The 26,171-nt window shown below is 40.4% G+C and overlaps 1 protein-coding gene across 5 annotated transcripts in view; it reads left to right on the plus strand.

The window, feature by feature from the left end:
* Positions 1-400: 400 nt before the first annotated feature.
* The window catches only part of SH3BP2 (SH3 domain binding protein 2), a 36,406-nt gene continuing 10,635 nt past the window's right edge, over positions 401-26,171 (plus strand). Inside the window, exons 1-3 of one of the 5 annotated variants that reach the window (XM_071447325.1) lie at positions 401-640; positions 7,866-7,962; positions 25,590-25,729. In XM_071447325.1, the coding sequence (XP_071303426.1) occupies positions 25,591-25,729 (139 nt within the window). In that variant the 5' untranslated portion in view covers positions 401-640; positions 7,866-7,962; position 25,590. Of the gene's footprint in view, positions 641-1,948; positions 3,619-7,865; positions 7,963-19,399; positions 20,130-25,589; positions 25,730-26,171 lie in introns of those variants that run through there. The other 4 variants (XM_071447326.1, XM_071447327.1, XM_071447324.1 and 1 more) reach the window with 4 other exon arrangements.

Below are 26,171 nucleotides of genomic sequence, written 5' to 3' on the forward strand. Positions count from 1 at the left end.
CCAGTCTGATAAAAGCCGCTCCCCATGTCACGTCCTCTGGGGCTGCAGCTTCTGACGGTGGTGGAGTCACAGTCCCTGAGGTGTTTAGGGGAAGACTACGCGGCCTCAGTGCCCTGGTCTGGTTGCCTTGGCGGTGTTCGGTCACGGGTTTGGCCGGATGGTCTGGATTTGGTGGTGCTGTGCCAGGCGCACAGACCCGAGCAGGGGCCGCCGGCAGCGTTCAGCGCACGCAGGGCCGGCAGAGCCGAGCGGTGGCTGGGCTGGGGCTGAGGCTGGGGCTGGGGCTGGGGCTGGGGCTGAGGCCGGACCCCGTAGAGCCCCGCAGAGCCCCGGCAGGGGCGGCGCTCCAGCGGCGGCTCCCACGGGCGGTGCCGGCGGGGCGGGGCGGGGCCGGGAGCGGAGGCCGGGCCGGGCCCGGCAGGTGAAGGAAGGGGCGGGCGCGGGGCGCGTTGCCCGCAGCGGGGATGAGCGGTCGGCGCGGCTGCCCGCGGAGCTGAGCCGGAGCTGAGCGCCCTGCGCCGGCGGGAACGGGGGTGGGAGGGATCCCCCGGTGCCCGCGGCTGCCCCGGTGCCCGCGGCTCCCGGCCCTCTCCCCTCTCCCCGCCGCGGCGCTGCTGGAGGGCGCCGGGAAACTCCTCGGGTGAGTCACGGGAGCCCCGGGAAGCGCCGGGCCGGCCCTCGCCGAGCCCCGGTGCCGGGCGGGAAAAGGCGCGGGGCTGGCGGCCCCCGGAGCCGCCGCCCGGGTTCCCTGGGGAGGTTCCCGCGGCTCTGGGGGAACTGCGGGAAGACACGAGGTGTCCTCTGCTCCATGCGTTCGACGCCTTCAGTTCGGTGCGGCTTTGCTGACCTGCAGGTGGGAGGTGGGATGGAGGAAAGTCCTCCTGCTTTGCTGACCTGCGGGTGTGAGCCCGCCCGTCCGGAGAGGAAAAGCTCTTCTGGGGGCAGAAGAAAGGTGTAGGTGCTTTCCTTTGGGAAGGGATGAATGAAGGAGCTGTATTGCCCACTTGTGTTGAGCTGTGGCTTTGGTGCTGAGTTGGGAGCATCAGGATTCATTTCCTAGCACGTTTCAGATGAGGCAAGACTTTTTGTAGTTGAAACATAGGGTACGAATGCATTGTGCAGCATTTTCTTTAGTGTTACTATCTACTTTAATCTCGTCTGCCCCCTCTTTACTTGGGTCGCATCTGTCACTTCAGTCCAGGTATGAAGTTCGTGTCCATCTGCAGGTGTAGGTGCTGTGCCGCTGGGAGCAGTAGAGAGTGAGGACACCTGGCATGCACTTATTTAATTTGTCAACTTTTATCCCTCAATGACCAGTGCAAATTGGATATGTTAGCCCAAATGAGTTGGGATGGTGGATAAATGTTTCCCCTCCTACAGGGGAGGTCTTATCTGCTAGGACCATTTTCTGGAGTCTTGATGCTGATAAGGCACAGGGGCGTAGTGGGACTGAACCAGCCTTGCTCTGTGTCTAAATTCATCATTACGGGTGCAGTAGTTCCTGAGTGCATGTCACAGTCTCCTGCTGATGTGTGCTTGGTCTGGCTGTGCATTGAAGTTTTCTCTTGGAAATTAGTTGCATTAAGCTGCTATGTTTCTTACTACAAGAAGAAATTGTCCACTTTTTCTCTGCTCTAAGGGTTAGCATGTCACAGTTTATGAATTAAATTTAGACCTGAATAATTATACATCTCTTCTGTTTATTTTTGGTTGTATTTGTACAGGAAATATCGAGCTGAAGCCTCTCTTGTTTATTTCCTTCATGCACCTCTTTCACGCTTTAGACAAAAGCAGAATTAAGTTGCTATTTTTCTTCTAGGCATAACATATTTATTTCCCTTCCTGTTGCAGTATTTCACACCCATCTTGGTGTTGCAGGAGAGCTGATTAATACATACCCTTTGCCAATATTCCATTATTGAGGAGTCAGTACTGGGTCAGCTTAGTGGTGGGTTAAATACTACTTCCTATTTGTAATTTTCTTGTTTTAAAATATCTCAGCTTTCCATAAACTTTTCCACAAAGCATGACAACTTCATCTTAAAAGGTCCAGAAAATAAAGAGCTTTTTAGAAAAAAAGTGATAAAGGAGGGAGATGCAGAGATGACAGTTCTGGAAAGGGTTAAAGGGTTTGAAGTTATCAAAGCAGTAAGAATGAACACACCAAGATAAGTTCTTGCAGAAACCTGGGCAGGGCTGTCTGAGCCAGAATTCCTGTGTTTGAGGCCAGTCTGACCAGCTGACTGAATCTGTAAACTCCTGCAGATGGATGAACCCCTTGTACTTTGAAGGCCAGATTTCCAATCTAATATTGTTGCAAAAAAACTTAGCTTGCCTACAAAAAATGTGAAATAGGGGGCATACAAAGTCTCTTTGTGCAATTTCTTAAATGGATGTGAAGCAGTCTCCTTTGACAGAGAACCAAACATGGCAGCCACTTTGGTAATGATGCTAAGTAGAAATGGAAATGCCTTAAGTGTTACCTTCTTTACAGCACCAAAACACAAGCATGGATGACCAAAAGGCACATGGATATTTGTCATTTTACCTGTAGGAAAAGTGCCTCTGACACTCAATCCTGGTGGTTGTAGTGTTGCTCTGTGCCCCACAGCCCTTAGGTTGCTGGTGCATTTGTTGCTCTGCGTTACAAGATTGCAGGAATAGAGAGGTGTGTGTGTTTTTACCTGACAACACTGACTTTGTGTGGGTGCATCTTCCAGCCTGTTTGGCATGGGATGTTAGGCCATGGGTAGATTTTACTTTTGTCAGACTCTCCAACAGCTTCATAAGTTGTTTGGAATGTGCAGCATTGTGCAAGCATTGTGTCCATTAATTGTTTTGGGCTTAAGCCCTGATCTTAAAAATACTTGCAGATGTAAGTAACTCTGCTATTTGTAAACTTTTAGTTTGTGTTACTGAAGGATCAGGATCTTGGCTTGTTTGCTGCTTCTACTGGACCTTGCAGGAATGTTCAAAGAAGCTCAGAATCTCAGTAGCATTCATTAATAGTTCTGTCAGGAATGGTGAGGACTCCTGACAGCTACCAGGCAGCAGCCAGGATAAATTGGTTTTGTTTAGATTTAAAAATATTAGTTGATACAATGATTCTTCCATGATGTGTTTTGTATTCTAATAGGGATTTTTTTATGGAAGGGAGAAAAGAACCTCTTTGATGTTTATTCCTCTCTTGTGTAGCTAAGCATTCTTCTGGCCTTTTTTTTTAAGGTAATCTTACTCCATGAAGGCATTTCCTCATAACATTTTTTTTCACTATTGCCTTGGAACATGTACTGCAGTGGAGCAGTGTTGGGAAGGGAGTTTGAGAGTGTAGAAATCAGGGGGATTTAAGGCAGCCTCAAAGGTAATCTGAGGCTGACTCATTTCTGTAAATGTAGCACTAAAGGAAATGTGTATTTCTTACACTTATCACATGTACATATGTCACTGTCTGTTCCTCCAAGATTTATGAACCATTGCTAACTCTTGTTAATCAGCACCCCTCTCCTCCTATCAGCACTGCTTGCTTCATGCTGGAATGACTGAGTGAGTTATGCCTTTCGTGATACGTTGAGGGGAGAATTGAAGGCCCTGAAGTTTTGATCAGCATAACTACCCTGGGTATGGTTGTTAACTTTAGGAATGATTTATCATGGTTTATATGACATATTTTATATGTATCTCTGGTTTTCTTGCCTCAGGTGACTAGACTAGAGCACACAGCAGAATTTCTCTACACTGTGCTTTTTAAGAGCAATATAGTGGCTACAGTATTTCTCCAAGATCTGTTTGAAGTTTTTTTCAATCTTGTCTCTTCTTCATATGCTTCTACGTTGAATTTCTTATTTTTTCCTTACAAAGAAAGGGAATCCAAGAGTCTACATTTCATCCCACACATGCAGGAATTTGAAAACAATTTTTCTCGAGATAAGGCATTAATTTAAAGCAAGGCAATAGTTACAGGAGAATGCAGGGACATGAATTCCTATGGAAACAAACCTAAATGTTGTTCTCCCTCTCTTGCAGCATACCAGCATAACTGAAATAATCTATTTATTTTGTTTGTGTGCCAGCTCATTTCCTATAATGACTGAGTTCTTATCTCTTCCAAGGTGGTTTTACTGCAGCAGTTATACATATCTGAATATCTTTGGCAGAAAGATACTTCAAGATGATGTACAGTGCAGAGAAAGAATTACAATCACTCAGAAATCAATACTTGGCAATACTTATGGCTTCAGCTCCTGCAGACTGTGATTTTAGGAGCAGAGAAGGGAACAGCTTGCGTGCCTATTGAGAGGATTCCTCTTGTGGCTTTTTGCTGTAGTCATGGGCTGGTTTAACCAGGCTAATTCAGGGACACCTAATGTCCCTGCTAGGGCTCTTTCTAAAGTACTTCTGACAAATCTTAACTTCATGGAAAGTGAACCTTCTGGATCTGTCTCCTAAAACAGCTGTAAAGAACTGAGCTAGATAGATGGTGTGAAACAAATAAGTGGGGCTAAATTTAGGAATAGCTGCTTGCTGAATTTTGTTGCTGGATTAATTTCATGTCTGTAGTTGCCCTGAGGTAGGGGAAGTACACTTTTGCTTCCTTACCATCTTTTCTTTCTGGAAAAGCCACAGGTAAAACTTCAAGTGGTCCAGGGAACACTTGTTTTCATTCTCTTGATGTTTGAAAATTCTCACTGTTCAGCTGGTTATGGTTAAAGCTTTCTGGATTTTTATTTTCTCTATGTGAAGTTATAACATCAGCTGACAACATGAATATCATTAATCATGTATGGTCAGAATCACTTGCACCCTAATGGAACAGTAGGTACATTTGAATCATTAGATCTGTTCTGTCTTCTAGAAAATGCACGTGTCTCTAACTCCAACCCAGCTCTTTTAGTGTTAATTTGGCAAAGAAGAAATTTCCCAATTCAAACTGGCTTTATACTCTTACATTTTTAAAAGGTAAACACTTTGCTCTTAGTTAAATTTTGCTCTACAACTCTGCAGTTACTTAGAAAAACACAAAATTTGGTTTGGTCATGGTTCACCACTTCCTTGGATCTCTTAGGGCAGGAATACAGGAGTTTGGGGTTCTTTTCTTTATATTTTGACTGACTGATTTATGTAGAGATGCTCCTATATATGGTAGTATGTGAGCACTTAAGGATGCCTTTGTTAATTCCTGATTATTCCTCATTACTCAAAGTGGATTTAGGTGCCTACAGAGACTTTCACTCTCTTATTAAGGATTTAGAAAAATTAGTACCTACACATACATTCAAGGTCACTTAATAAAAACTTTAGAGTGCTCCATGTAAACAGATTAGGGCTTTTGTTGCTTGATGTGGTAGATATTTGCAACTAAACTTTCTTAATTTGTACAATATCTTGACATGAGCATGCACAAAGGACTTGTGTAAAACTCTTCTTTGAAATTCTTGATTCTGTCAGTGCAGGGACTGTATTGCAATCCCCAACCAGGAAAATTCTTGAACATGTTTAACCAAGACTCTTATTTTGTTATCCCTTCAGCTTTGCTAAATAAATGAGTGCTAGGAGAAAGTCAGATTTCTGCCTTTAATCATGAACTCTCTTGTAAGGACTCTTCAAACAGGAAATCTTTCATGCCAGATGTTTTCCTCTAAATGTGAAAATGGGATTTCTATTGGAGCTCATATGGGAGCAACAGCTTAGTGAAGTATCAGTCTTCATTTAAAATAAAAATCTGATAGCTATGCTGAGTACTATTTAACCTCTTTTGGGGAATACAAAACCCCTGAAATTTTAGAATTTCTGTTGTTGCTGGCAGAAGCACTGCACAAATATGCAAAGATCATGAATGAGGTCCCTAGGAAGAAAACATTTACTGTTTTTTTTCTTCCCATGTGCCTGTACTGTATGTTTAAGCCTTTCCTCTAATGGGAAGGATAGCATGCAACTTTAAAAAACCAGAAACTAAAATCCCTCATCATTGTAGCTAGGGCCTTAAAAGAAGCAGAGGAGAAGCAGTAATATGTACACCAAAAATTTACTTAAATATGCAGTTCTGAGAGTTGGCTTTTAGTGTTTTGTGTTCTGCTTACTCTCCTGTCTTAACTGATTTGTCATTTTTCAGCTCCTGGCTTAAGACTGGTTACCAAGTTCCAGTTAAGTGATTAGTCCCAACTTGCTGTAGGAAAACAAGCTGCATTTGGAGTTGGAATGATATTCCTCACTCTTGCTTCTGGCAGTACCTGGAAAGAAAGGGCTGGGAGGCAGTGGCACCAGTGTGCATGTCTGGAACTGTTGCTGCCTCAGAGATCTTTCTTTGTCCAAGTGTTGACAAAAGAGGGAGGATGGGAAGTGTGCTGCAAGACTCATCATGAAAGGTGATTTGTGCATAACAGACGTGACTAAAGGCAAAAGATTTCTCATTTTGAAGTGTAGCCAAGTAAATGAGGGAAGAGCAAATTGTACAAGGAAGTAGGAGAATTTAGTATCCCTAAGCTTTGTATTTGTATGGTCACGGAAATGAAACCAAGCCATACTGGGTGGTGGAAATAGAGTCTCAATGAATGGGTTCTCTCTCTTGAAGGACAAGAATGTGAATTTATATTGGACTTTAGTGCACTGAACTCCATTGTTATTCAGTGTAAATATACTTTCTCATTTACTCTCTCTCAGGCTAGCCAGCCAGAACTGCACCATTTGGTGTAATTCTGCTGTAATAGATAGAAGTAAGGCCAGGTCTAGTTTAGCTGGCAGTATTCCTTTTTAGGTGAACCATGAACCTGTGCTGTGCAACTTAATAATTAATTATCAAACCAAAGCAAAGCTTAATTCTGGATGCTCTTCATGTGAAATGACTGCTTCATCTTTTATTATCATTGAGTTTTTCATTTAAAGATATGCAAAATTAAAACCAGGAACCCTTGGAGAAGGGAAATCTTAGTTAACATGTCACTTCCCACTTCCGTGTTCAGTTCTTCCCCAGACAAATAAGCTTCCTACTCTCCAGCAGAGCTTTACTCTGCTGAAATCAGTCACTGAGATGACTTTGTCTTTACCAATGCAGCACATCAGGGCAACATCTCAGATCCTGAAATATATTTTAATAAGTGTAAAAGCATATTTTACCAATTTTCATTTTTCATGTAATAAGGGCTTAGTAATGAAAAAGGAAGAAGAGAGGTGGAAGTAGAGTGTTGTGAATACCTGGGTCCTGTCTGGTGAAACTTATCTTGTAAGACAAAAAAATAGTGGTTTTATTTCCTTGTTCTAATTTTAGCTCAAGATACTGTAGTGGTAGACATTAATCATCATTCTGGAAACAGTAGTTTTTGCAAATAAAGATTTTTTTAAAAATACTCATAGAATTAGCAGTTAGATTTTTATTTGTGTTTTTTTTCAATATCTTCATGGTAATCTTATTGCAAGGTGAAAATCTCTTTGAAATGGTCCTTCATCTCATGTTTTATTAGCTCTTACATGATTCTACAAGACTTACCATACTTCTAAACCTCAGCTGGGGTGACTGACAATCTCTCTATTGGCATATTTGTTAAACTTGTTAAAACTCTACTATAAAGTAAAAAGTTTTGGTTTAAATTCCACCTCAAACTCTACCTAGTTCCCCTTAACTTCATCAGAAGTTGCATGTGTCCAAGTGCTGAGGTTGGTGTTCAAACCAGACCATGGTTACCCTTCAGAGCTAGTTCCTGCACCAAGCAGCAGAGGCTTAGATTGTTATTCTCTAATCTTGTGACAACCCTAAACTAAACTACTAAAAACTAAAAAGAGTACTACTAAACTAAAAAGAGTAAATCATTACCTTGATGTTGCTTAAGAGTAATTCTATTACAACACATCACATAATTGTTTGTTTCTCCTAGACCAAGCTGGAGCTCTGAAGAGACTTTGGTTCAATGCGTGAGGACTGCAGGACAGTTATTTCCTCAAGTGGAGCATCTCTTATCTCAGAGTCCTGTGGTATGGCTGAGCACTGGCTTTGCATTTCATGAAGTGTAATGTCTCCTAAACTTTTTACACAGACCTGTGGTTGCACTGTTTTCACCAAGTATGTATGCTGAAGCCAGCTTCTGGTATTTCCTTGTACTAATAAAACTGTACACCTTAGACCCCTAAGCTCATGTAAGAGCTCCCCATCTTTTCTTCTGTTCTAATTTGTACCTATTCCTGGAAGGATTAGCTTTTTTTTCTATTTTTTTTTCCTGACAATGATGTAAAGAGAAATTTAGCACAAAGAAACCTGGACTATGAACCTACAGGTCCTACTGGCAGATGAAAAGCTTATAATTAGCTAATTCAAAACTGATCTGTAAGCTTGACTAATCAAAATAAGGTACTTTGAACTATGTTTGGGTGAAAAAGTGACCTGACTTGAACAGCTGCTGAGCATCTGCAGCTGTTAATTGCCTTTAATCAGCCAGGCTTAAACATTCAAGCTTTCCACTGTAATTTTTCAGTCAGTTAATCAGACTCCACTGTGCTGCCAGGTAGGCATGTTTCCAAAGCACTGTGCATTTTAAGTGAGTGAAGTGGGATTTGTTTATGCAGACTTTTGTACATGCTGTGTGGGGAAATGCAATTTCTGCTGTCCAAGTGTGTGTACCACATACAGGAGCATGGGACAATTATTCCTCTGCAATCTCTGCTTGGTGTCCAGGAAAGAATCCTTACCTTCAGTGTGTAACTGGAAACTTGGACTAGGTGAATATAGGTGAATATACTTACAAGAATGCTGACCAGAAAGGCTTTTCTGAGAAGAAAAAACACCCATTGTGGGAGGGGCACACAAGTCTTGCTACAAGATTTGTAGTTTTCTTCCTCTTAAAGACCTGGAAGTAGAAAAACACCTTGAAAAAAAATAATGAGGTTATATACAACAGAGTTGTCATCCTGGGTTTAGGAAAGCCCAAACAAATAATAAGATGATGTGTAGTCTGGCACAAATGTATTCCACTCCCACCATCCATGAGCTTGTGTGGTATTCTTACTCAGAAGTAAATTAAGCATGGCAGACTGCTGGGATTATGCTGGATAAATACTTGCTGTGTGACTGCAGTGGGGGAGGATGGGAAATCTGGAAGGGAAAGAGGAATATTTTAAATGTACTTTTCATGTTTAAACTAGGAGAACAGAGTTGGATAGCCAAACTATTCTCTAGCCACATAGAGGAAATTACTGTATTTGTGGGAAGCTGTTATGGGAAGAACTCACAGTGAAATTCTTTTTTCCTTCAATAGTCAAATCTTAGTGAGTCATCTGTCTCCTGCCTTCTTTCCCCCCACCTTTAAGAAAGAAAAAAAAGGAAAAAGCCCTTATTTCTGTCCCTTGGCAAATGGCACAGCTGCTGTGAAGGAGGTTTTAGTTCAGAATGCCACTGACCCAAGTGCCTGAAGAGGCCAATTGAAGCATTGTCAGAGGGATGTGTGGATGTGTTGAATCTCACATCTTTTGCTTTGAGGTGCAGATAAGCTTTCTCACAATGGTGGAAACAGCACTGATAAGATGGAATACCATGTTTGCAAATGTACACAGTGCTAGATGATCCCAAAGTGATTAAGTCTGGAAGCTGTCTGTCATGTTGGCACAGTGCCTGCTGTGCCTCTGCTGCCAGGCTGTTTCTCCGTGGCTGCATGGCATCCCCATTCCTTCAGGGGACAGCAGTTGTGTTTGTCCTCCTCCCTGCTGGCTGGGGGCTCCTCTGCTTCCTTCACTGGTCCTAGAGGAATGAGAGGGCTGCCAGGAGTAGAGGGATGTGGCAGTGGGAGAGAAGGGTGTCACAGTGCTGCCAATGCCACCTGTGCACTTGCACTCGTGGATTTGGCTCCCCAGCAGAATTGGGTTGGCAGGTGGCAAGGGCTTAGTGACAAATCTGTTAATTACTAAAGATGTACTAATTGCTGTTCTAATGGGCTTACAACAGTGTCATGGTATTTAATAATTACTTGGTAGTAGGAAGCTCTCTGCTGGGCAATTGAACTGGGAGCTGGGTCTCTTCTTCTGGGTTGGAGGTCTTGTTCCAAGGAATGTGGCAATCATTTGATTGACAGGTTTTGCTTATTGGCAAGCCAAGCAGAAGGGATTTGCAGCAGTGTCTTTGCTGTGAAATCTAGCAAATTAACTCTTTGTGGTTGAAATTCTTAGTTTGGCAACTTTACACAATTCCCTTCCTTCCTGGAGCGTTCTCTTCCATTTTAGATAGCAGGAAACATATTAATTAGATGCTTCTAATTAATCCTTGTTTCTGTGCCTGCACCATTTCTATCTTTCTAGGGAACATACCGAGTAATTTGCCTGCTATGTGTTATTCATGCTCTGTAATTTTTACAGCCTTTAGGAGATGAAGTGCATGGTCCTAGCAGAATTTTGCTCTAAATGTGCTTGCTGGTCTGTGCTAATTGAGAAGGTGTGTGGAAGAAACACACCTGACACATGAATAAAGAGTTTGAAGTGTCATTCTTAGAGAAACAGAAATTGTGAGAAAGCTGTCTCTCCACAGTCCTTGGTAGCACTGGGCAGGCTTCCTTTTCCTTAGTTTCTTATTGCTGGAACTTTAGGGTTTTGAGCAACTTGGAGGCAAAGACCAAATATGAACTTGGCCTGATACTCAGGCTTTAGTCCACATAAAAGCTACTATAAACCTGATGTGTTCCTAATAATCCCGTGTTAAGAGGATAAACTGTATCACTATTTGCTATTTAACCCTAGTGACCTGTGGTCTGATGGGTTTATGTTGCACATTTCAGCAAAATGGTCTAGAAAAAGAGGGAGGTTGTATTAGAAAGGGTTGATGATAGTGTTCTAAAGAGCAGTCAAAATGTCAAATGAATGGGGAGTTTTGGGGAATAGATTCCTTGTGATCTCTAACTGAACAACTTAATCTCCAGCAAAGTGGAATGAAAAATAATGAAGAAAAACAATACAGCATTCCAAAGGAGCAAAAAAAGTGAGCTTCAAATTTCCGAGGTATACAATAGGTAGGAAGAATCTTCAACAATTCTCTTGTCCTTGCTGACTAAAGGATTATTTTTCCACATCCAGTTAAACTATAACTAGTGCAGGCTTTGCACTTGATTGTACCCTGCCAGCTGCTGGTTCTTGGGTAGACTGCACAGGAGAGGAAGTGGCACTGGAGCAATGGCTCTGACCCACAATGATTTTGTGATTATATCAATCTTTGTTAATCCGTGATGATGCCAAATTTAGAAAATTTTCATAAAATTCTGTAGACAAACTTTTTTCAAGTATGTAATGGGATAATTGTAGTTTGGAGTATTGGGCTTGTTAGATTTTGATCTGTTGGAGATGACAGAAATTAGAAATTAGCTCTGTTGTGTCTTGGAAATGTATTTCATTGATATAGTGTCTTTCTATTAAAAAATAAGTTACTAGAATGAATGAAAGACTGTCACATAGGTTCTGGAAGAAGAGGAGGCTTTTTGGACAAAAACACTCTGTTCAAAATGTTTGGACACTTTTAATGCTTTTTGGTGCATCTCCAACGCTGAGAGCTCTTTTTATGGCTGTAGAGATAAACAATTAACAAAGTGCAGCTGCACTTTGATAGAGTTATGTGCAGTTTTTTAAAGGATGTTAAGTGGATCAGTATGTATGATTTTATACACTAAATAAAATACCACAAATAGCATTAAATATTTTTTAAATGTGCAGAAAGAGTATTTTCCTCCTGTAAAGTTCAGCTTTTGTAGATCATTTGTTTTGTGGTAACAGTAATGCCCACAGCTGAATCAATGCATCTGTGATGTTGTTTGGCTTGGATCTAGATGAACTGTTCTGTTTACTATACAGAGATGTCAGGCTTGATTACTTTGGTTGAAACAGGACCAATCCCACTGACCTAAATCTCTGAATTTCCTTTGTGTAAGTGAAATCCAGCCTCAGCTCTTCTTTGTGTACAAGAAGTGATTTGTATTTAGAATGCCTTAAGAATATCTAGGATGTGTATAGCAGGAAGAGATTCTGTAAATCCTGCAAAAGCTTTTGCTGGAAACGTTATATGCTCCATATAAATTCTGTGTAGGATCAAAACCTGGAAATGAAAGAATGCTATACAGACTCCTTGGACATAATGACTGTTAGTTCCAGGCAGTGCATAAATGTAAGATTTTGGGGGTTGTGAAGGAGCCCTTCTGTCATAACCAGGTCAGCTCTGTAAAGAGTCTGGCTGCACTGTTTTGAGAGAGCTTTTCAAGGAAACTATAAAAGAGAATGGTGCACAAAGGCAATGTATTCATTGTAACTCATCCTGCCAAGAATAGGACTGCTGGCAGTCATAACATACACCGTTTCTTTAAGAACTGTATTTATATTTATTTCTATATATGTGTGTGTGCATGTTGCTTTTCAGTCTGTAATAAAGAAAAGTTAGTTTCAGTGGTGAAAAGTCAGTGAGGCCAGGGATCAGAAAAAAATGACCTTTGGACCATCTTTGTGACCATGAGAATGGAAAGAATAGGCAGTGCTAGAAGGTTTGAGAAAGAATTTGGAAATAAACAAGTTCTCTACAATAGGATAGGTTAATGTGATGCCCAGAAGCATCTTCAAATTAAAAAAGTAGAGGGAACATTCTAATTATACTATAGAGTAGATGTAAAAGATTCCAGGCTCCTGATAGATTCTAACTTTGTCTGTAATAATTTTTAAAGTGTTGATGGGAAGGAAATGGAAGTATCTTTTAAAATGAGTGTTCCCATTTACAAACTCTTTTTTTAGCTCACCTAATGGGACAATAGGAATAGCTGTGTGGAGTCAGATCCAAGGAGAGCTTGCAGATGAGTGTAAGAACTTGGCACAGATATAGAATATTCTTCTAGCCTAAGCTAGAAGAATATTCTAGCTTAGAAGAATATTCAAGCCTAATATTCTTCTAGCACCTCAGGGGCTCATTGGATTAATTTTGAAGTGCCAGAGACTGAGGTCTTGGAATCTGAGATGGATTTCTGTATTTCCAGTTTTTCAATCACTGTGTGAGATTGTGAGATGTGTTGCAGTGCTTTATTTTTTTTCCTTTGTTTTCCTTCTCTGAAATATTAATAATTACCAATCTAGGAAAGGTTGTGATTCACATGTGCAGTACCATTGCATCCATTCCCATTACATGCAGTGTTCTCAAGTCCTCTCTCCAGAATGAAGTTATACTCTTATAAACACCTTTATGAGGCTTGTGTCTTGACATACAGGACAGGTTGGAAAAGGAGCTGATTTGAGAAGAGCTACATGACATCAAGGTCAGATGGAAGTAAAAATCTAGAATTTGGTTTTTAGATCCTTGTCTTTGGCCTATCTTACTGTCAGGGGTTCGTTATTTTCATAATATTGTGCTGGGGGTTTGTACCTATTTAGAAGCCTTGCTGCAAACTTGTGGCACCATGGCAGCAATATGTTTGATTAGGCAAACTGGTTTGTGGTGTAAAATATGACTGTTGTTCTTCATGTCTTATGAAATACTGCATATGACTGTCTTCTGTGCTTGAAAATAGCCCTGAGTGAACTCACATTTGAATGCAGTTCTACAACTCTGGAGATTTGAGTCAATCCCAGGCTAATCCTTGCTGTTGGAGTTCATTTAAACAAGCTTTAGGGAGAATGAATTTCTTTCTTTTTAGTCATCCTTCTGAAGGAAGTAGTGATTTCCATAAAGAAATGATAATAGAAAAGGTCGTTGTCCGAATTGTCTTGTAAAAGAACCCCATTGAATGAGATTATATATTTTAATGGTTATTTTATGTGAGATGAGTTGACTGTTCCCTCTCATGTGTTCCAGGTTAAAACTGTTTCTTTACTGCTGTCTTTCTGGAGCAGCTTTGCAGTGTATATTTGTCTCAATTTTAAAATCTTCACTTAAAATCCCGAGTATGCATGAGCTTACAGAGTTTCTTCTTTCTGGTTTATGTTAAAAAAAACCCAAAGGTAATAAGTGACGAAATACACGGTAGCCTTAAATTCTGGTCATTGTAAACCATGCCCTAACTGGATTCAGTCCTCTGATCCAGTGTTTTATGTAAGTGGTCAGATACTTGTACTTTACCACATCCTCTGGAGAAGTTCATATTGGGATTTAAAACAAAGAATCCATGTTTCTGGTGCATGAGGCTTGGAGCACAAGGAGCTTCAAAGCTGCTGGAGGTGGGGACAGTCCATTAGTAATACAACCCCGTTGGACCTTCTATTTCTATAAATCACACTTGCATGGTTATTAGCTTATTTGGATATTCTGGTTCACAGTCAGAGTTTCCAAGTCTGAGAACAGCAAACTGTGAGATGCTTCACTGCATAATTATTTAAAACCCAGCACCACCTACTGTGTTGTACAGCAGTGTGGCACAGAGAGTCTTTGCAGTTACTGTGTCTTTAAATTGGATCCAAAGTCTCTATACAAGCAAAACAAAAATAGAAGAATCTTTGTTTTGGTTTGTTTTGTTTTTTCAGGGTCTAGCAGAAGTTGAGCTTCCTCTTTGGTGCTGGCTGCAGCCATTTGCTTGAAGAGGTATATTTGCTTAACTATAAGGTTCCTGCAGCCACCAGGAGAGGGAAACCCAGGCTTGAAGGACTCACAGATGACATGATCAAATGCTTCCTCTAAACCAGGCCTTGCTGCATTTGTTTAGGATTCAATTAGTAGCTTGTTATTGGGGTCAGTGTTTTTATGAGTTTACTCACTGCATTTTTTGTTGATAGACACTCAAAAGGACATTATAAACTCTATGTGGTTTTGTTGGTTTTAATATCCAAGTGCAGGAATGTTTTAAAATTGCTTATGTTCTGTAATTTTATTGTTGATTTGCATCAACTCTCTTTAGCTTGTAATAGTCTTGGATCTCAGTTACATTAGTCTTGTACAAGCACAGTATACAATGAACTCATGGATGTTTGTCTTGCCAAAATGCCTTAGTATCAGAAAAAATTAAATCTCTTTTCTTTTTTTCTCTTTGGACACTTGATGTACCTTAAATCAATATAAGTAAAATTCTAAGAAAGTAGAAAAAAAATTTCCTAACAACAGACTTAACTTCATATGGCAAGATATCTGCTGGTTAATTGTACCTGTCAGAGATGCTTTAAAATCACTAATAAATATTTGACTCCTTCCTATGCATTTCTAAAAGCCTTTAGTTAGATGTTGCTTCTACTAAAGTTCAGTGGTCCACCAGCTAAAATGCTTAAAACTGTTTTGACATCTAGGCAGAAATTATTTTAGTGTCCAACAGTGCTTCCTAACTTATCAGTTTTGAGTACCTTAGTGATAGAATTGTGTGCAGTTAATGACAAACCAGCCTAGCAGTAAAATTGTTGGAACTGAAAATTTCTGCCAAGGAAATAAATGTCTTGTGGAAACTCCCACTTTCAGTATCTGTGTGTCTTTGGGCAAACTCCCTTTGCAGCTGTCTTCAGGAATAGAATCTTGACAATCTCGTTTGTACTTCTGCTAGTTAGATAATTTTTTTAACCTATGTTCTATTTTAAATTGTTCTACAAGCACTGATGAAAGAGCAGTTAATCACAACCATAGTGGATTTACAGTCTTTTGTCTGAGGACCTTGTATATAAATAACAGTTAAAAGGGACAAAGAATGTGTTCATCTATTTTTAGTAGTAAGTGGAAATGGAGTGTTGGTAATGTATCGGAATTTATATAAAAAATAAGCAAAAGGCAGCAAATTATCTTTGGGAGTTGCCTTCTACTTTAAGTGTTGTTTATACCAAATGTTGCTGGTGTGATCTGACTGGCACAGACTTGGCCCAGTTAACTCCCAGAGGTTTTGAGGGGCCTTTGGATTCAGTAGAAATCTGTGAAACTTGAAAAGCTACGCATAACAAAATTGCCAACATCTAAAATTATGCTGGAACATATCTAAAATTATGCTGGAACAGCTGTACCAATCTTAATTCAATCCTTATTTCATAGAACCATTTAGGATGGATTAGACCTCTAAGATCATTGAGTCTTAACTTTCAGCCTAGTTCACCACCAAACCATGTCCCCAAGTGCCACATCCACATTCTTTAAACACCTCCAGGGATGGTGACTCCACCACTTCCCTGGGCAGCCCATTCCAATGCTTGACAACCCTTTCTGTGAAGAATTTTTTCCAAATATCCAACCTAAATCTCCCCTGGCACAACCTGGGGCTGTTTCCTCCCATCCTGTTCCTTGGTACCTGGGAGAGGAGGCCGACCCTCACCTGGCTGTGACCTCCTGGAAGGGAATGGAGGCAGTGAGGTCTCCCTGAGCCTCCTTTCCCCCAGGCTAAACACCCCCAGCTCCCTCTGCTGCTCCTCACAGGACTGGGGCTCCAGGCCTTCCCCAGCTCCACTGCCCTTGTCTGGACACCCTCCAGCCCCCCACTGTCTGTCTGGGAGCGAGGAGCCCATTAATATCAAGTCTTGCATTATTTTTCAATGCTGGCTGGTGTAAGTGAATCTGTTAAATAATAATGTTCTTATATTGAGAGATTGCAGATGGCTCCTGTCTTCCAGCTGCTCAATCTAATTTGCTTTTTTGGAAGCTATGCATAAACTACAAGTACTTTGTGGCTGTACTTTGATTTATGGACATTTGAGCAATATATGACATTAACTGTATCCCAAAATCAAAATCATGCTATCATCTTCTAGGATGTGTGCCAAACTGTTTGATGAAACAATCATGAAAAGTTACAACTTTGTTTTAACATTGATATGCTCATTCTCTAGACATGGCTTTTTATTGCAGACTGGTGCTGGCTGGCATTTTTTTGCAGTTCCAAGCCAACAGTATGTCTATGGATGTTCAGAACCTAAGAGCTGCTGGGGTATAAGTAGAAACTTGGAAGATTTTAAGTGTTTACTGGATATATATTCGATTGAATATGTATTATCAAGACTTCAGTTACCTATTTGAAGTATATGTAACAAATAAGTAAAAATCCTCTGAAATAAGTTGAAGGAAGGGATGACGGTGGAAATTTAAAGTATAGGAGTTCTTTTGACATTGAAAGAGGATTTTTGGAAGTTGTGGCCTCATTTCTTCTCCTTTTTACTGACTTATCTTTTTTTGGTAGAGATAATAATGCAGTTCACCCAGCAGAAGTAATTCTGATGGATGGTTATTTGTATTTTCACAAGATTGCCTTACTTAATTGATGAAGGATTCTGTAATTTACACTTGCTCTTTTACAATCTGCAGTTGTGAAGCATGCAGCTGACAAATACATTATCTCTCAATATGTGGGCTGTGCTTCCACTGCCATCTAGAAACTTGAGACTAAACTAGTTTGGTAGAATTAATAAAATAATAAAACTTCTAATAATCTACTCCTGACTCAAACTTAGGGCACATTCTGTTCATCCCTTACTTTAATGCCTTATTATACTGTGGACTTCTGTGGAAATAGATAATGTATGAAACCTTACATTATTCTGAGTGGCATTTAACTACTGAGCTGGCTTGCTGCAGCTGACAGAAAGTGGTTTTCATGCTATTTTAATATTTTTAGTGCCTTGTTGATTTTTCTGCCTTGCCTGTTGCTGTGCTTTTCTTGTGCTGCTTTTATTTGCAGTCCATTCTTGCAGTTTCCTGTAAATTTGTCAGCAAGAGGAAGTGCTCCTGCTGCAGACAGAGCTCAGCCCTGTGGTGAGACCCTGTGGTGAGTTTATACCAGCAAGGACAGCACTCTGCCAGCTGTGTTTGTGTCCTGGCATCCCATTAACTCATGATTACTAGGATTGCTTTGGGCTGCCAGCAAGGGCTGTTCCTGACAGTGGCAGGGCTGACTTCCTCAGCAGCCCTGCTGGAGAGAAATCCAAGTGTTGGTTTCAGATGCTTTGGTTCTTGCTTTAAGGCTGAGTGACAGCTATAGCATTAAAGAAATGGAGTATCTCTTTTGGAGTGAAATTCTCCCTAGGCTAGTTTGGTGCAAGGCTGCTTCTCACCACTGATTTCATGGGGACAAATGAAGATTAATCTGAAAACCTTATACCAAAGGTCCATGCATAATAGAATTTTGCTTTGTAAAGGAGGATATATTTAATACTCTTTCACTTCCCTGGCAGACATGGCAATTAAATCCATAAAGTTTTCATGTCTTTTCCGATTCCTTATTTACAGTTTTGAAATACTATCCTTCTGGTGAATGTTTGGTCCAGAAAGCTAAACTGAATTTTCAGTCTCCCAGAACTGTGGCACATCTAAACTTTGGTTGTTCCTTGGTGGAACACCTGCTCTTTTGTGTGTGTGTGTGAATTGTCTTCTGTTCTCATTCTGGGAACATCTTGATAGTGTTGGAAATCACCAGAGAAGTCGAAATGGGATCTTGGAACTTGAAATGAAGAATTCTGCTGCATTTCTGAGTACTAAAATGAAGAAAGAGAGAGCACAGCATGAGAAAGGTTAGAGGTGAAAAGCAGTTCCTCAGGAACATGTGTTGGATGAAGGAGGCATGGTTTAATGAGGCTGTTGGAGCCAAAGAACATGGCACTAGAAGTTGTGGAGTTTGGAGGGGAAAACCAGGAGTGAGGTGTTCACATCAGAAAAGGGAAAGAGGAACTGAGGGGTTTTTTCCAGTGTTGCATATACTCAAGTGTTGTCATTCTAAATCTATTTTTTGACCAAGTTAGAGAGACAGCTTGCAAAGATGCTAATGCAGACTTAGCAGAGTATGCTTAGATAACAGAGCTGAGGGAGGAAAGACAGATTTAGGGCAGTGTGCCTTAAATGGGTAACTGATACTGTAACAAATAAAGCAAGTGAATTTAAGTCACAAACCACTGAGCTTAGTTCTCTGTAATCACTTTCTGTGTGACAAATCTGTCAGGCCACTGAGACAACTGGGTATTGATCCTTATTGAAGAGGGATCTTGTGTTCTGATATGTGGATCCTTTTGGCTAACATTAGGTGTGTGGATTTATGGTTCAATTTCCTTTCCCATAGAGCCTGGCAATGGAAGGGATGCAAATGGGTGCCCTGTGGTGAAAGAGCTTTTTTTTCTAGCCCATACAGCTGTGAGCAGTTTCTGAAATATTACTTTCTTTTGTGCTTTGACTGTTGGGTCATTTACAAAAAGAGATGTTGTATGGAGACTTCTTCCTTCTATTTTGGGATCCGATTCATGTCCACTTCCCCAAAAATATATGAAGTAAGCTTTGCCTGACATAATTATATGTGTTTCATCCATCATTCTGAAACTTGCTAGTTGATTTTGTCTTGTTCAAACTTTTGAGCCTGGAATGTTTTTAAATTTAGACAAATCAGTGAAACACTTGAATCCTTTTAAGAACTCCAGATGAAAATGAGTGTAAAACAATGACATTTATTCATTATCAGTTGGTGATACTTGTGAGCAATTGTGCACTCTTGAATTTGAATTTTATTGTCTTTTGTGGTTTGTGTAGCATTAACTGTACAGGCAAGACTTGCTCTAAAGCATGTCTATGCTGCAGAATTTTTCAGGATGGCTACTTTGATTGTCTAGGGTTGAAGAGGGAAAGACAAGCTCCAGCTGTGGGGGAGAAAACAGATTAAATACTTACAGTTCTGTGGGGCAGTGCAAACACCTGAGGCACAGGCTCTTCAGGGGCACAGGCAGCGTTTCTGAGCTGTGTCTCTGCCCGTGTGGGAGCTGGAGCACACCAGGAGAAAAAAGGACCATTTTCTTTTTCTCCCCTAGGAAAGTGGTTGATTGAAAGGTGAGTGGGAAGAAAGTGAGCGCTGGAAAATCCCCTCTGCTCTCCAGCTCGGTGCCTGCCAGGCGTTTGAGTTGTGTGGGAATTGATTTATAACCTCCCTGGGAAGCTGGGAAATCTGACAAAGAGAGCGCTGCCACTGACAGCGGGGAAACAGGAAGTGACAAAGGAAACAAGTCATTGCCTCGGCGTCACTTTTGGCCACAGAGCACTGCAGATGCACGAGCGCTCGGGCCAGGGCTGCTTTTCCTTTTGTGTGTGGGGCAGACGGCAGCTACAGCTGTGGCTTTCAACCTGGGGGTACCCAGAGGTGGGAGAAGCGCAGGGATGGTCCTGCCATGCCTGAGAGGGGTCAGAAGTTGTTAATGGCTTTGTCATCACAAAGGAAACAATCATTCGCTGGAACTGGCTGCAGAAAAACCATGTGTCGGTCAGACAAGGGCTCCAGGTTAGTGCTTTTGTGGCTTGTGTTTCTGTCATCTTGTCTCCTGCAGGTCAGAGCAGACTGCATCTAAGAGTAGAATATGGTATCTGAGCTAAAATACTTTTAGTTGAACTAAAATACTTTATCGTTTCATTTTCTGCATGAGTTAAAGAATTGGAGTGGGAAGAGATTAGTTGGGTGTTTGTTGAAAACTTGTCAGAAAAGAAAAGCAAGTTGAAGCAAGTTAAAGAGAGTAAATTTAGTTTTACAGTGTATCTCAGTCGGGCTTATTTCTCTGTTCCCTTTGTCCTGTAAGATTTTTTTTACTTCAGTGTTTGTACTGTGCTATTAATCTTTCTGAGAGAGTATTGTGAAAGGGGCTGTTGGAGGTATTAAGAAATGGAATGTGTAACCAAAAAAAGTAGGAGAGATATGGAAAAGTATTTCAGAAGTACTGGAGAATGGTTAATAAATAGACAAGAGACCTGATAATTCTGCAGAAAGCAGTTTTAAGAACAAATGGTAAATGTTTAGATGCTTGAATCAGAGAAATCATTCTAACTCAGAATTGCTGAGAACATATGGGGGAAACTTCTCCTGTTCTGCAGTGTGTAAGGCTGCCTCATTTTTGGTAAAACCTGATACTTCAGTCTCCCTCTGCATGATTTGAGGAATACATTCATTTCTGTAAGTTATGTATTATATGTGTCATGTTGTTTGGAAGTTATATATTCAGAAGTAAACTAGCATCTGGCTTAGTTAGGTATTACTTCCATGTAGAATTTAAGGACTGGAGGTTATGAGATTACAGTTGTAAAAGTTCTCAGATGTAGTTGGCATAGAGAGCGTTGTTACAAATTCAGATCAGGTTTGCTTTCTGTACTGCAGCTTTGGAGGCTGTTTTTTTGTTTTTTCCAGCATGACCAAGCAGGGCCAGATCATAAATATTATTATAACAAGTGAGAACTTTTAAAACAACTGTTGGCAGCTGTAGTCTCAGAGAAGAGGGTAATATTTTTTTTTGCCTATATACTGCAAAATGTGGAGATGATCACATCTGCCATAGATTCTGCTGAAGTTAAGCAAGAACTGAGGGCTCTTCCAGGATGCAATCCTTAATTGAATCAACTTGTATTTGCTCTAATTGGGATGAACTCCAATAGCTCTTAGGGCCAAGAGGGGTAAGTGCTCTTCTACAATGTAATCCAGATTTTTAACCTGGCAGAATTTTACTTTTACTCATGGAGGGACTTTCAGCCTGTAAAGTTATACCCTAGCCTTCAATCTAGCTGTTCTCTATCCACTGAGTGAGGGATAGATTAAAATTGCTTCCCAGATGTATACATTTACTTGCTACACATTAACAGAAGTCTGCTATCCATTCAGAGTTTGAGTTTGGTAGCAGTACTATGATTCAGAAAACACTTCTGCATCTGACTGGCCCTGTCCTGGTTGCAAGATGAAGTGTGCAAATTCACTTTTATTCATGAAGTTTAACTTTCAGGGTACTGTGAAATGAAAACTGGCTCATTGTGATAGTGTTTGAGAAAAGTGTACTGATGATAGACTTGGGCTGACTTTACTGACACATTAGCAATACACTGCAAATTGGTTTGGTTTTCAGTCTGGTGGACCAGTTTGTATATAAGAAGCAGTTACAATAGTGATTATATAAGCTCTGTATCATGCTCCAGAGTGTTGATTGCACAATCTGTCTTTCCAAAAGCACCCTTGAACAATGAACCACATCCTAGAAACTGCTGTTCTACTATTTCTCCTGCTACACTGCAGGGCCTTTCATCTCCCTCCCAGGCATAGAATTGTCACAGGGATCACCTGAGAAACAAAGTGAAGCAAGACCTTTCCCTGACTGCTGCCATCCTCTTGTTCAGAGGGTTCCATTCCGAGGGGGAGAAGATGAATTCAATAGCCACATGCAGTGGGTTAGGGACTTGGTGGAAAAACTGATTAAAAAATTAAAAAATATGTATCCAGTTCCTTGGTGAGTGAGAAGAGAAATAAAGTGTGTAGCTATTACTAGAAGCTTTCACCAAACAATGCATGGGGGATGTTGCCTTCTGTTTGTGACAGGACCAGTGTCAGAAGGAGCTTTGGCTGCACTGAGTGAGCCCTTTCTGTTAATTTGGTTGTCAGCCCTGTGGAAGAGGCTCTCCAATGCACCAGAGGTGAAAATCTGTAAGGGGGGCTTTGGCTTGTAGTGTAAGAATGTGACTGCATAAGAAACAAGTGGGAAATGTCCCTCTGTTCTCAGTAATGCCAAAGTTAACAGTGAATTCAGTGACTGCTGTGGCACCTACCTGGTAATGCAACATCCTTCTGTTCTTGATGTAATCTGTTAAAGAAGTTAGAACAGGAATATCAAGAGTTGAAGAACTATTCAGTGAGCTAAAAGCTACCATACTATAGATGCTAAGACCACAGAAATCTTTGAGCTTCCATTTTTTCCTTCTCTCCCACCTCTACAATAAAGATTCTGAAGTTAGATTTGTGTTGACAGCTTTCTCCTAGCAGTGTGATGCAAAATAGCAACATCTGTCCTTACAGAACTGTTTTCTACAGTCAAGAAGAAAAATCTGACTAGGTCTAGAGTCAAAGTACTTCAATGCATTTTAGCAGCATAAGTGAAAGATTTCATCTCAGAATATTGAAGTCTTCCCTAAGTGTCTACCATGTTCCTGCAAATGAAAGTGCTTGAGGAGTGCACAGATATGATGGGGAGTGTTATAAGCCACACTGAAATCCAGATAATAGGCTTAGCTGCCTCTAAATCTGTTGAAAAGCCTGGTGCATTAGGTGGGCTCTTTAGTCCATGTAATCTGTACTTGATGCCATGGATTTCAGCTGTGTCTCCTTTTACTCACTTCTTTTATTCACTTAGCTGGGCTGGGGAAGTTCCACGTTTTGGTCTCTATTTTCAGGACTGTTTATAGTAAGTTGCCAAAAATAGGAATTTTTTTTGAAAAGGGGAAGCAGAATCTGATACTCAGCTGTCCTTTCCTGTCAGGTAAATCCCATAGTCAGCACACTGTAGAAATGGATTATTTTTTTTCTCTGTTTCCATAGTTTTCTTTCCTGTCTGCCTTAAGATCTGGCTTTTCAGGCAGAGGAGATAATGCCCATCCAGACATGCTTTAGTGAGTAGTCTGACTGGTGCACTCTCCTATAGAAGGCAAACATGACCAGGACAAATATTTCTGCTTTCTGTATTTACCTAGGGCATCATATACTTAGTGCCAGTGTTTGACTTTGGCTTCCTAGAAATTTCAGCTTACTGATTGTTCTGGATAACTTCTCTGAGACATTTAACTCTGCCCCTTCTGATAGGTTTTCAGCCTACATACAAAACATTGAAATAGCTTCACACCATGCACTGGGGGCTTCAGTCCTTTCTTTTGTTCTTTGTAGTAAAGATACAGAGGATTGGAACACCTAAGATGAATATGAAACTCTTGGATGGCATTGAGACTAACGTTGGAAAAGTAGCATCAGAATATATTCATCTGAATGAAAAGGTTTCATTTTTACTTAGTCTATTTACTGAATATAACTAGAAACAGACTGAAGTAACTTAAATTAAGTTCTAATGGTTAAACACTATTGTGTGTGTTCTTAAAAGAATAAGCCCAGGAGTTGCCTTTGCAATCCTTATTTCAAGGAAATCGCTCTTAGCAGTGTTCGTGTGGTTTGGCATCAGCAGCCAGCTGGGTAACACTCTCCATTTCCCTCACTTCAACTTTTCTGCAAGATGTGGAGAAATAATTTGAAGGATTTAGGGGGGCAGGGGGAATGTTAGCTTCTGCTACTATTTTTTGATTTTTATTCTTAAAAGCTTAAAATACGAGAGTAGCTCCTGTTTGGACATATTGCTGTTGCTAGAAATTGAGTTGAGGAGGAGGAAATAACTCAGCTTGGAAAGATCTCAGTCATGTAATAAGAACAGGGAGGAAACAGCAGAAGGAAGGATATAGCTGAGTAGAACAAAAGCAACTTACTTTTTGGTGAGCAGGAGGTCCAGGGGGTAAATTGGGATACCATGGTGTCTTGGCGTGTCTGCTGTGGGAGCCTTTTTAGAGCCTTGGATCCCATCTTCTCTGGCTGTATCTGCTTCATAACACTGGAGACCAAAACCTAATTTTTGTGATTAAGTCTTCTAGGCTGCCTAGAGAATTTAATTTAGTTTAAACTCTCCTGGTAGAAATTGCTGGGAATTTCCACCCTTTCCCACACATGCGTCATCACCAAACAGCAAACAGATCTAAATCCTGAACTGATCCTAAATGCAAGATCCATTAACTTGCATTTCTGTTTTCCCTAACCCATACAATGGATACACACTTTGCTGTTGTACCTCAACAAATCTGAAACACTTCCTTATTCTTTTCAGAATGGAAAAAGCTATCAGGTTGGAGGGGCAAGAGCTTGGGTAGGGTTCTGTGCTGAGCCTCACAATTTGCATCCCTTACTGTCCCTTTTGGGAAAAAGAGAAATGTAGAGGATCCATTAAATTTCAGTCCTGCACTGCAAGCTAAACCATTGTTCCTTTATCAGAAACTAATTAACTGGAACTTCATTAGTTTGCCTTTTACCAGCAAAGGTCTCTAGCCCTACATCTGAAGATAACAGACCCTTTTATGCCTAGGTCAAAATTCCCATTCTATTCACATGTGATTTCTTTTCCCCATGACACAGTAGGATTTTTAGCCTAGTTCTGTTAGTAGTTGAAGAAAGAAAGGGCTCATATTGATATATCAGAATAAGTTGCTACCTCAGAAATGAATCTATTTGGTTTAAGATGACAGCAGAAAGACTGCCAACTGCAGAGATGCTTGGTGGAGCATTACATAAGTAATTGATATATAAATCAAATGGAAGCCTTCAGGAATCTGAGAATACCTTCATTTGCACAGTATGCTGTCACATGTAACATGCAGTATGAGATTATATACTAATCCTTTTAGTTAAAGAATTAAGAGTTAAAGAATAAAACTTATAAATATCTGGAGTAAGTAGTATTGGATGCTGCAGTTACTAAACCGTGACTTGATTCCCTTGTTGCACAGAAAATGACATTTTCTGTATATACGTGTGTCATGTGGCACTTGGGAGAAGAAACCAATTTTATTTCCAGTCACCTGCCTGATTAAGTCTTGCAGTGTTATCTGGAGTATTTTTAAAACATAAATACTTAAGCAGCATTTACTAAGCACTTTTTCTTTGTTTCAACAACTGTCAATCACTTTTGAGAGCTGTATAAAAATAAATCGGGGCTTTTTGCACCACGTTTTTTTTATACATTACAAAGTTCCTGGAATCTTTGAACACCCTGTCTGTGTTACATTCTTGAGTGCTGAACCACATTAGTTGTTTGGAAAGCTTGTTTAAGGAAACAAGCTTTGCTTCTCAGTACTCATTCCTTAAAGTAAATCTGAGTTTTAAACTGTTTTTAATTATTCTAAATTGCAGAATGATGGCCTCGCAGGAGCAGGCCTGGCCAGTCCCAATGAAGGCAATTGGAGCACAAAACCTTCTGACAATGCCTGGAGGAGTCACCAAGTCAGGGTATCTTCATAAAAAAGGAGGCACCCAGCTGCAGATCCTGAAGTGTAAGTTGAATGAGGTATTAACTAAATTAAATGTTTGAAATGCTTGCCTCTGGGCCCAGTAAAAGATTTTGTGTTAGCAGACTGTTGAAGCTGTTTTTCTAGTTTGTATTGGAATACAATTTTACTGGAATATATGTATGAAAGACTCATATTGAAAGATTTTCCTTTAATTGTTTTGCAGCTTTAAATCTTAGATAATATAAGTTGGGGTTGATTTTATTTTGCTTATTTAGTTCTCTTGTCAAGTCCTTCACAAGTAAGAGTTTCAAGACAAACAGATTCCCAGGATATGTATCTTTTCTGAAAGAAACTAGTACTCAGCTTTTTTTTTTTCCAGTTGGTTATTCTGTACTGGAAAAAATATTCCCATCTCCCACTGCTGTTGTGAAATGGAAATTTTCTCACTGCCAACATTGGGCTGTACTTAATAACAGTAATTTCT

Source organism: Agelaius tricolor, unplaced genomic scaffold (genome assembly GCF_023055355.1).
Source record: "Agelaius tricolor isolate 1412-34295 unplaced genomic scaffold, bAgeTri1.0.p SCAF_24, whole genome shotgun sequence".
NCBI lineage: Eukaryota > Metazoa > Chordata > Aves > Passeriformes > Icteridae > Agelaius > Agelaius tricolor.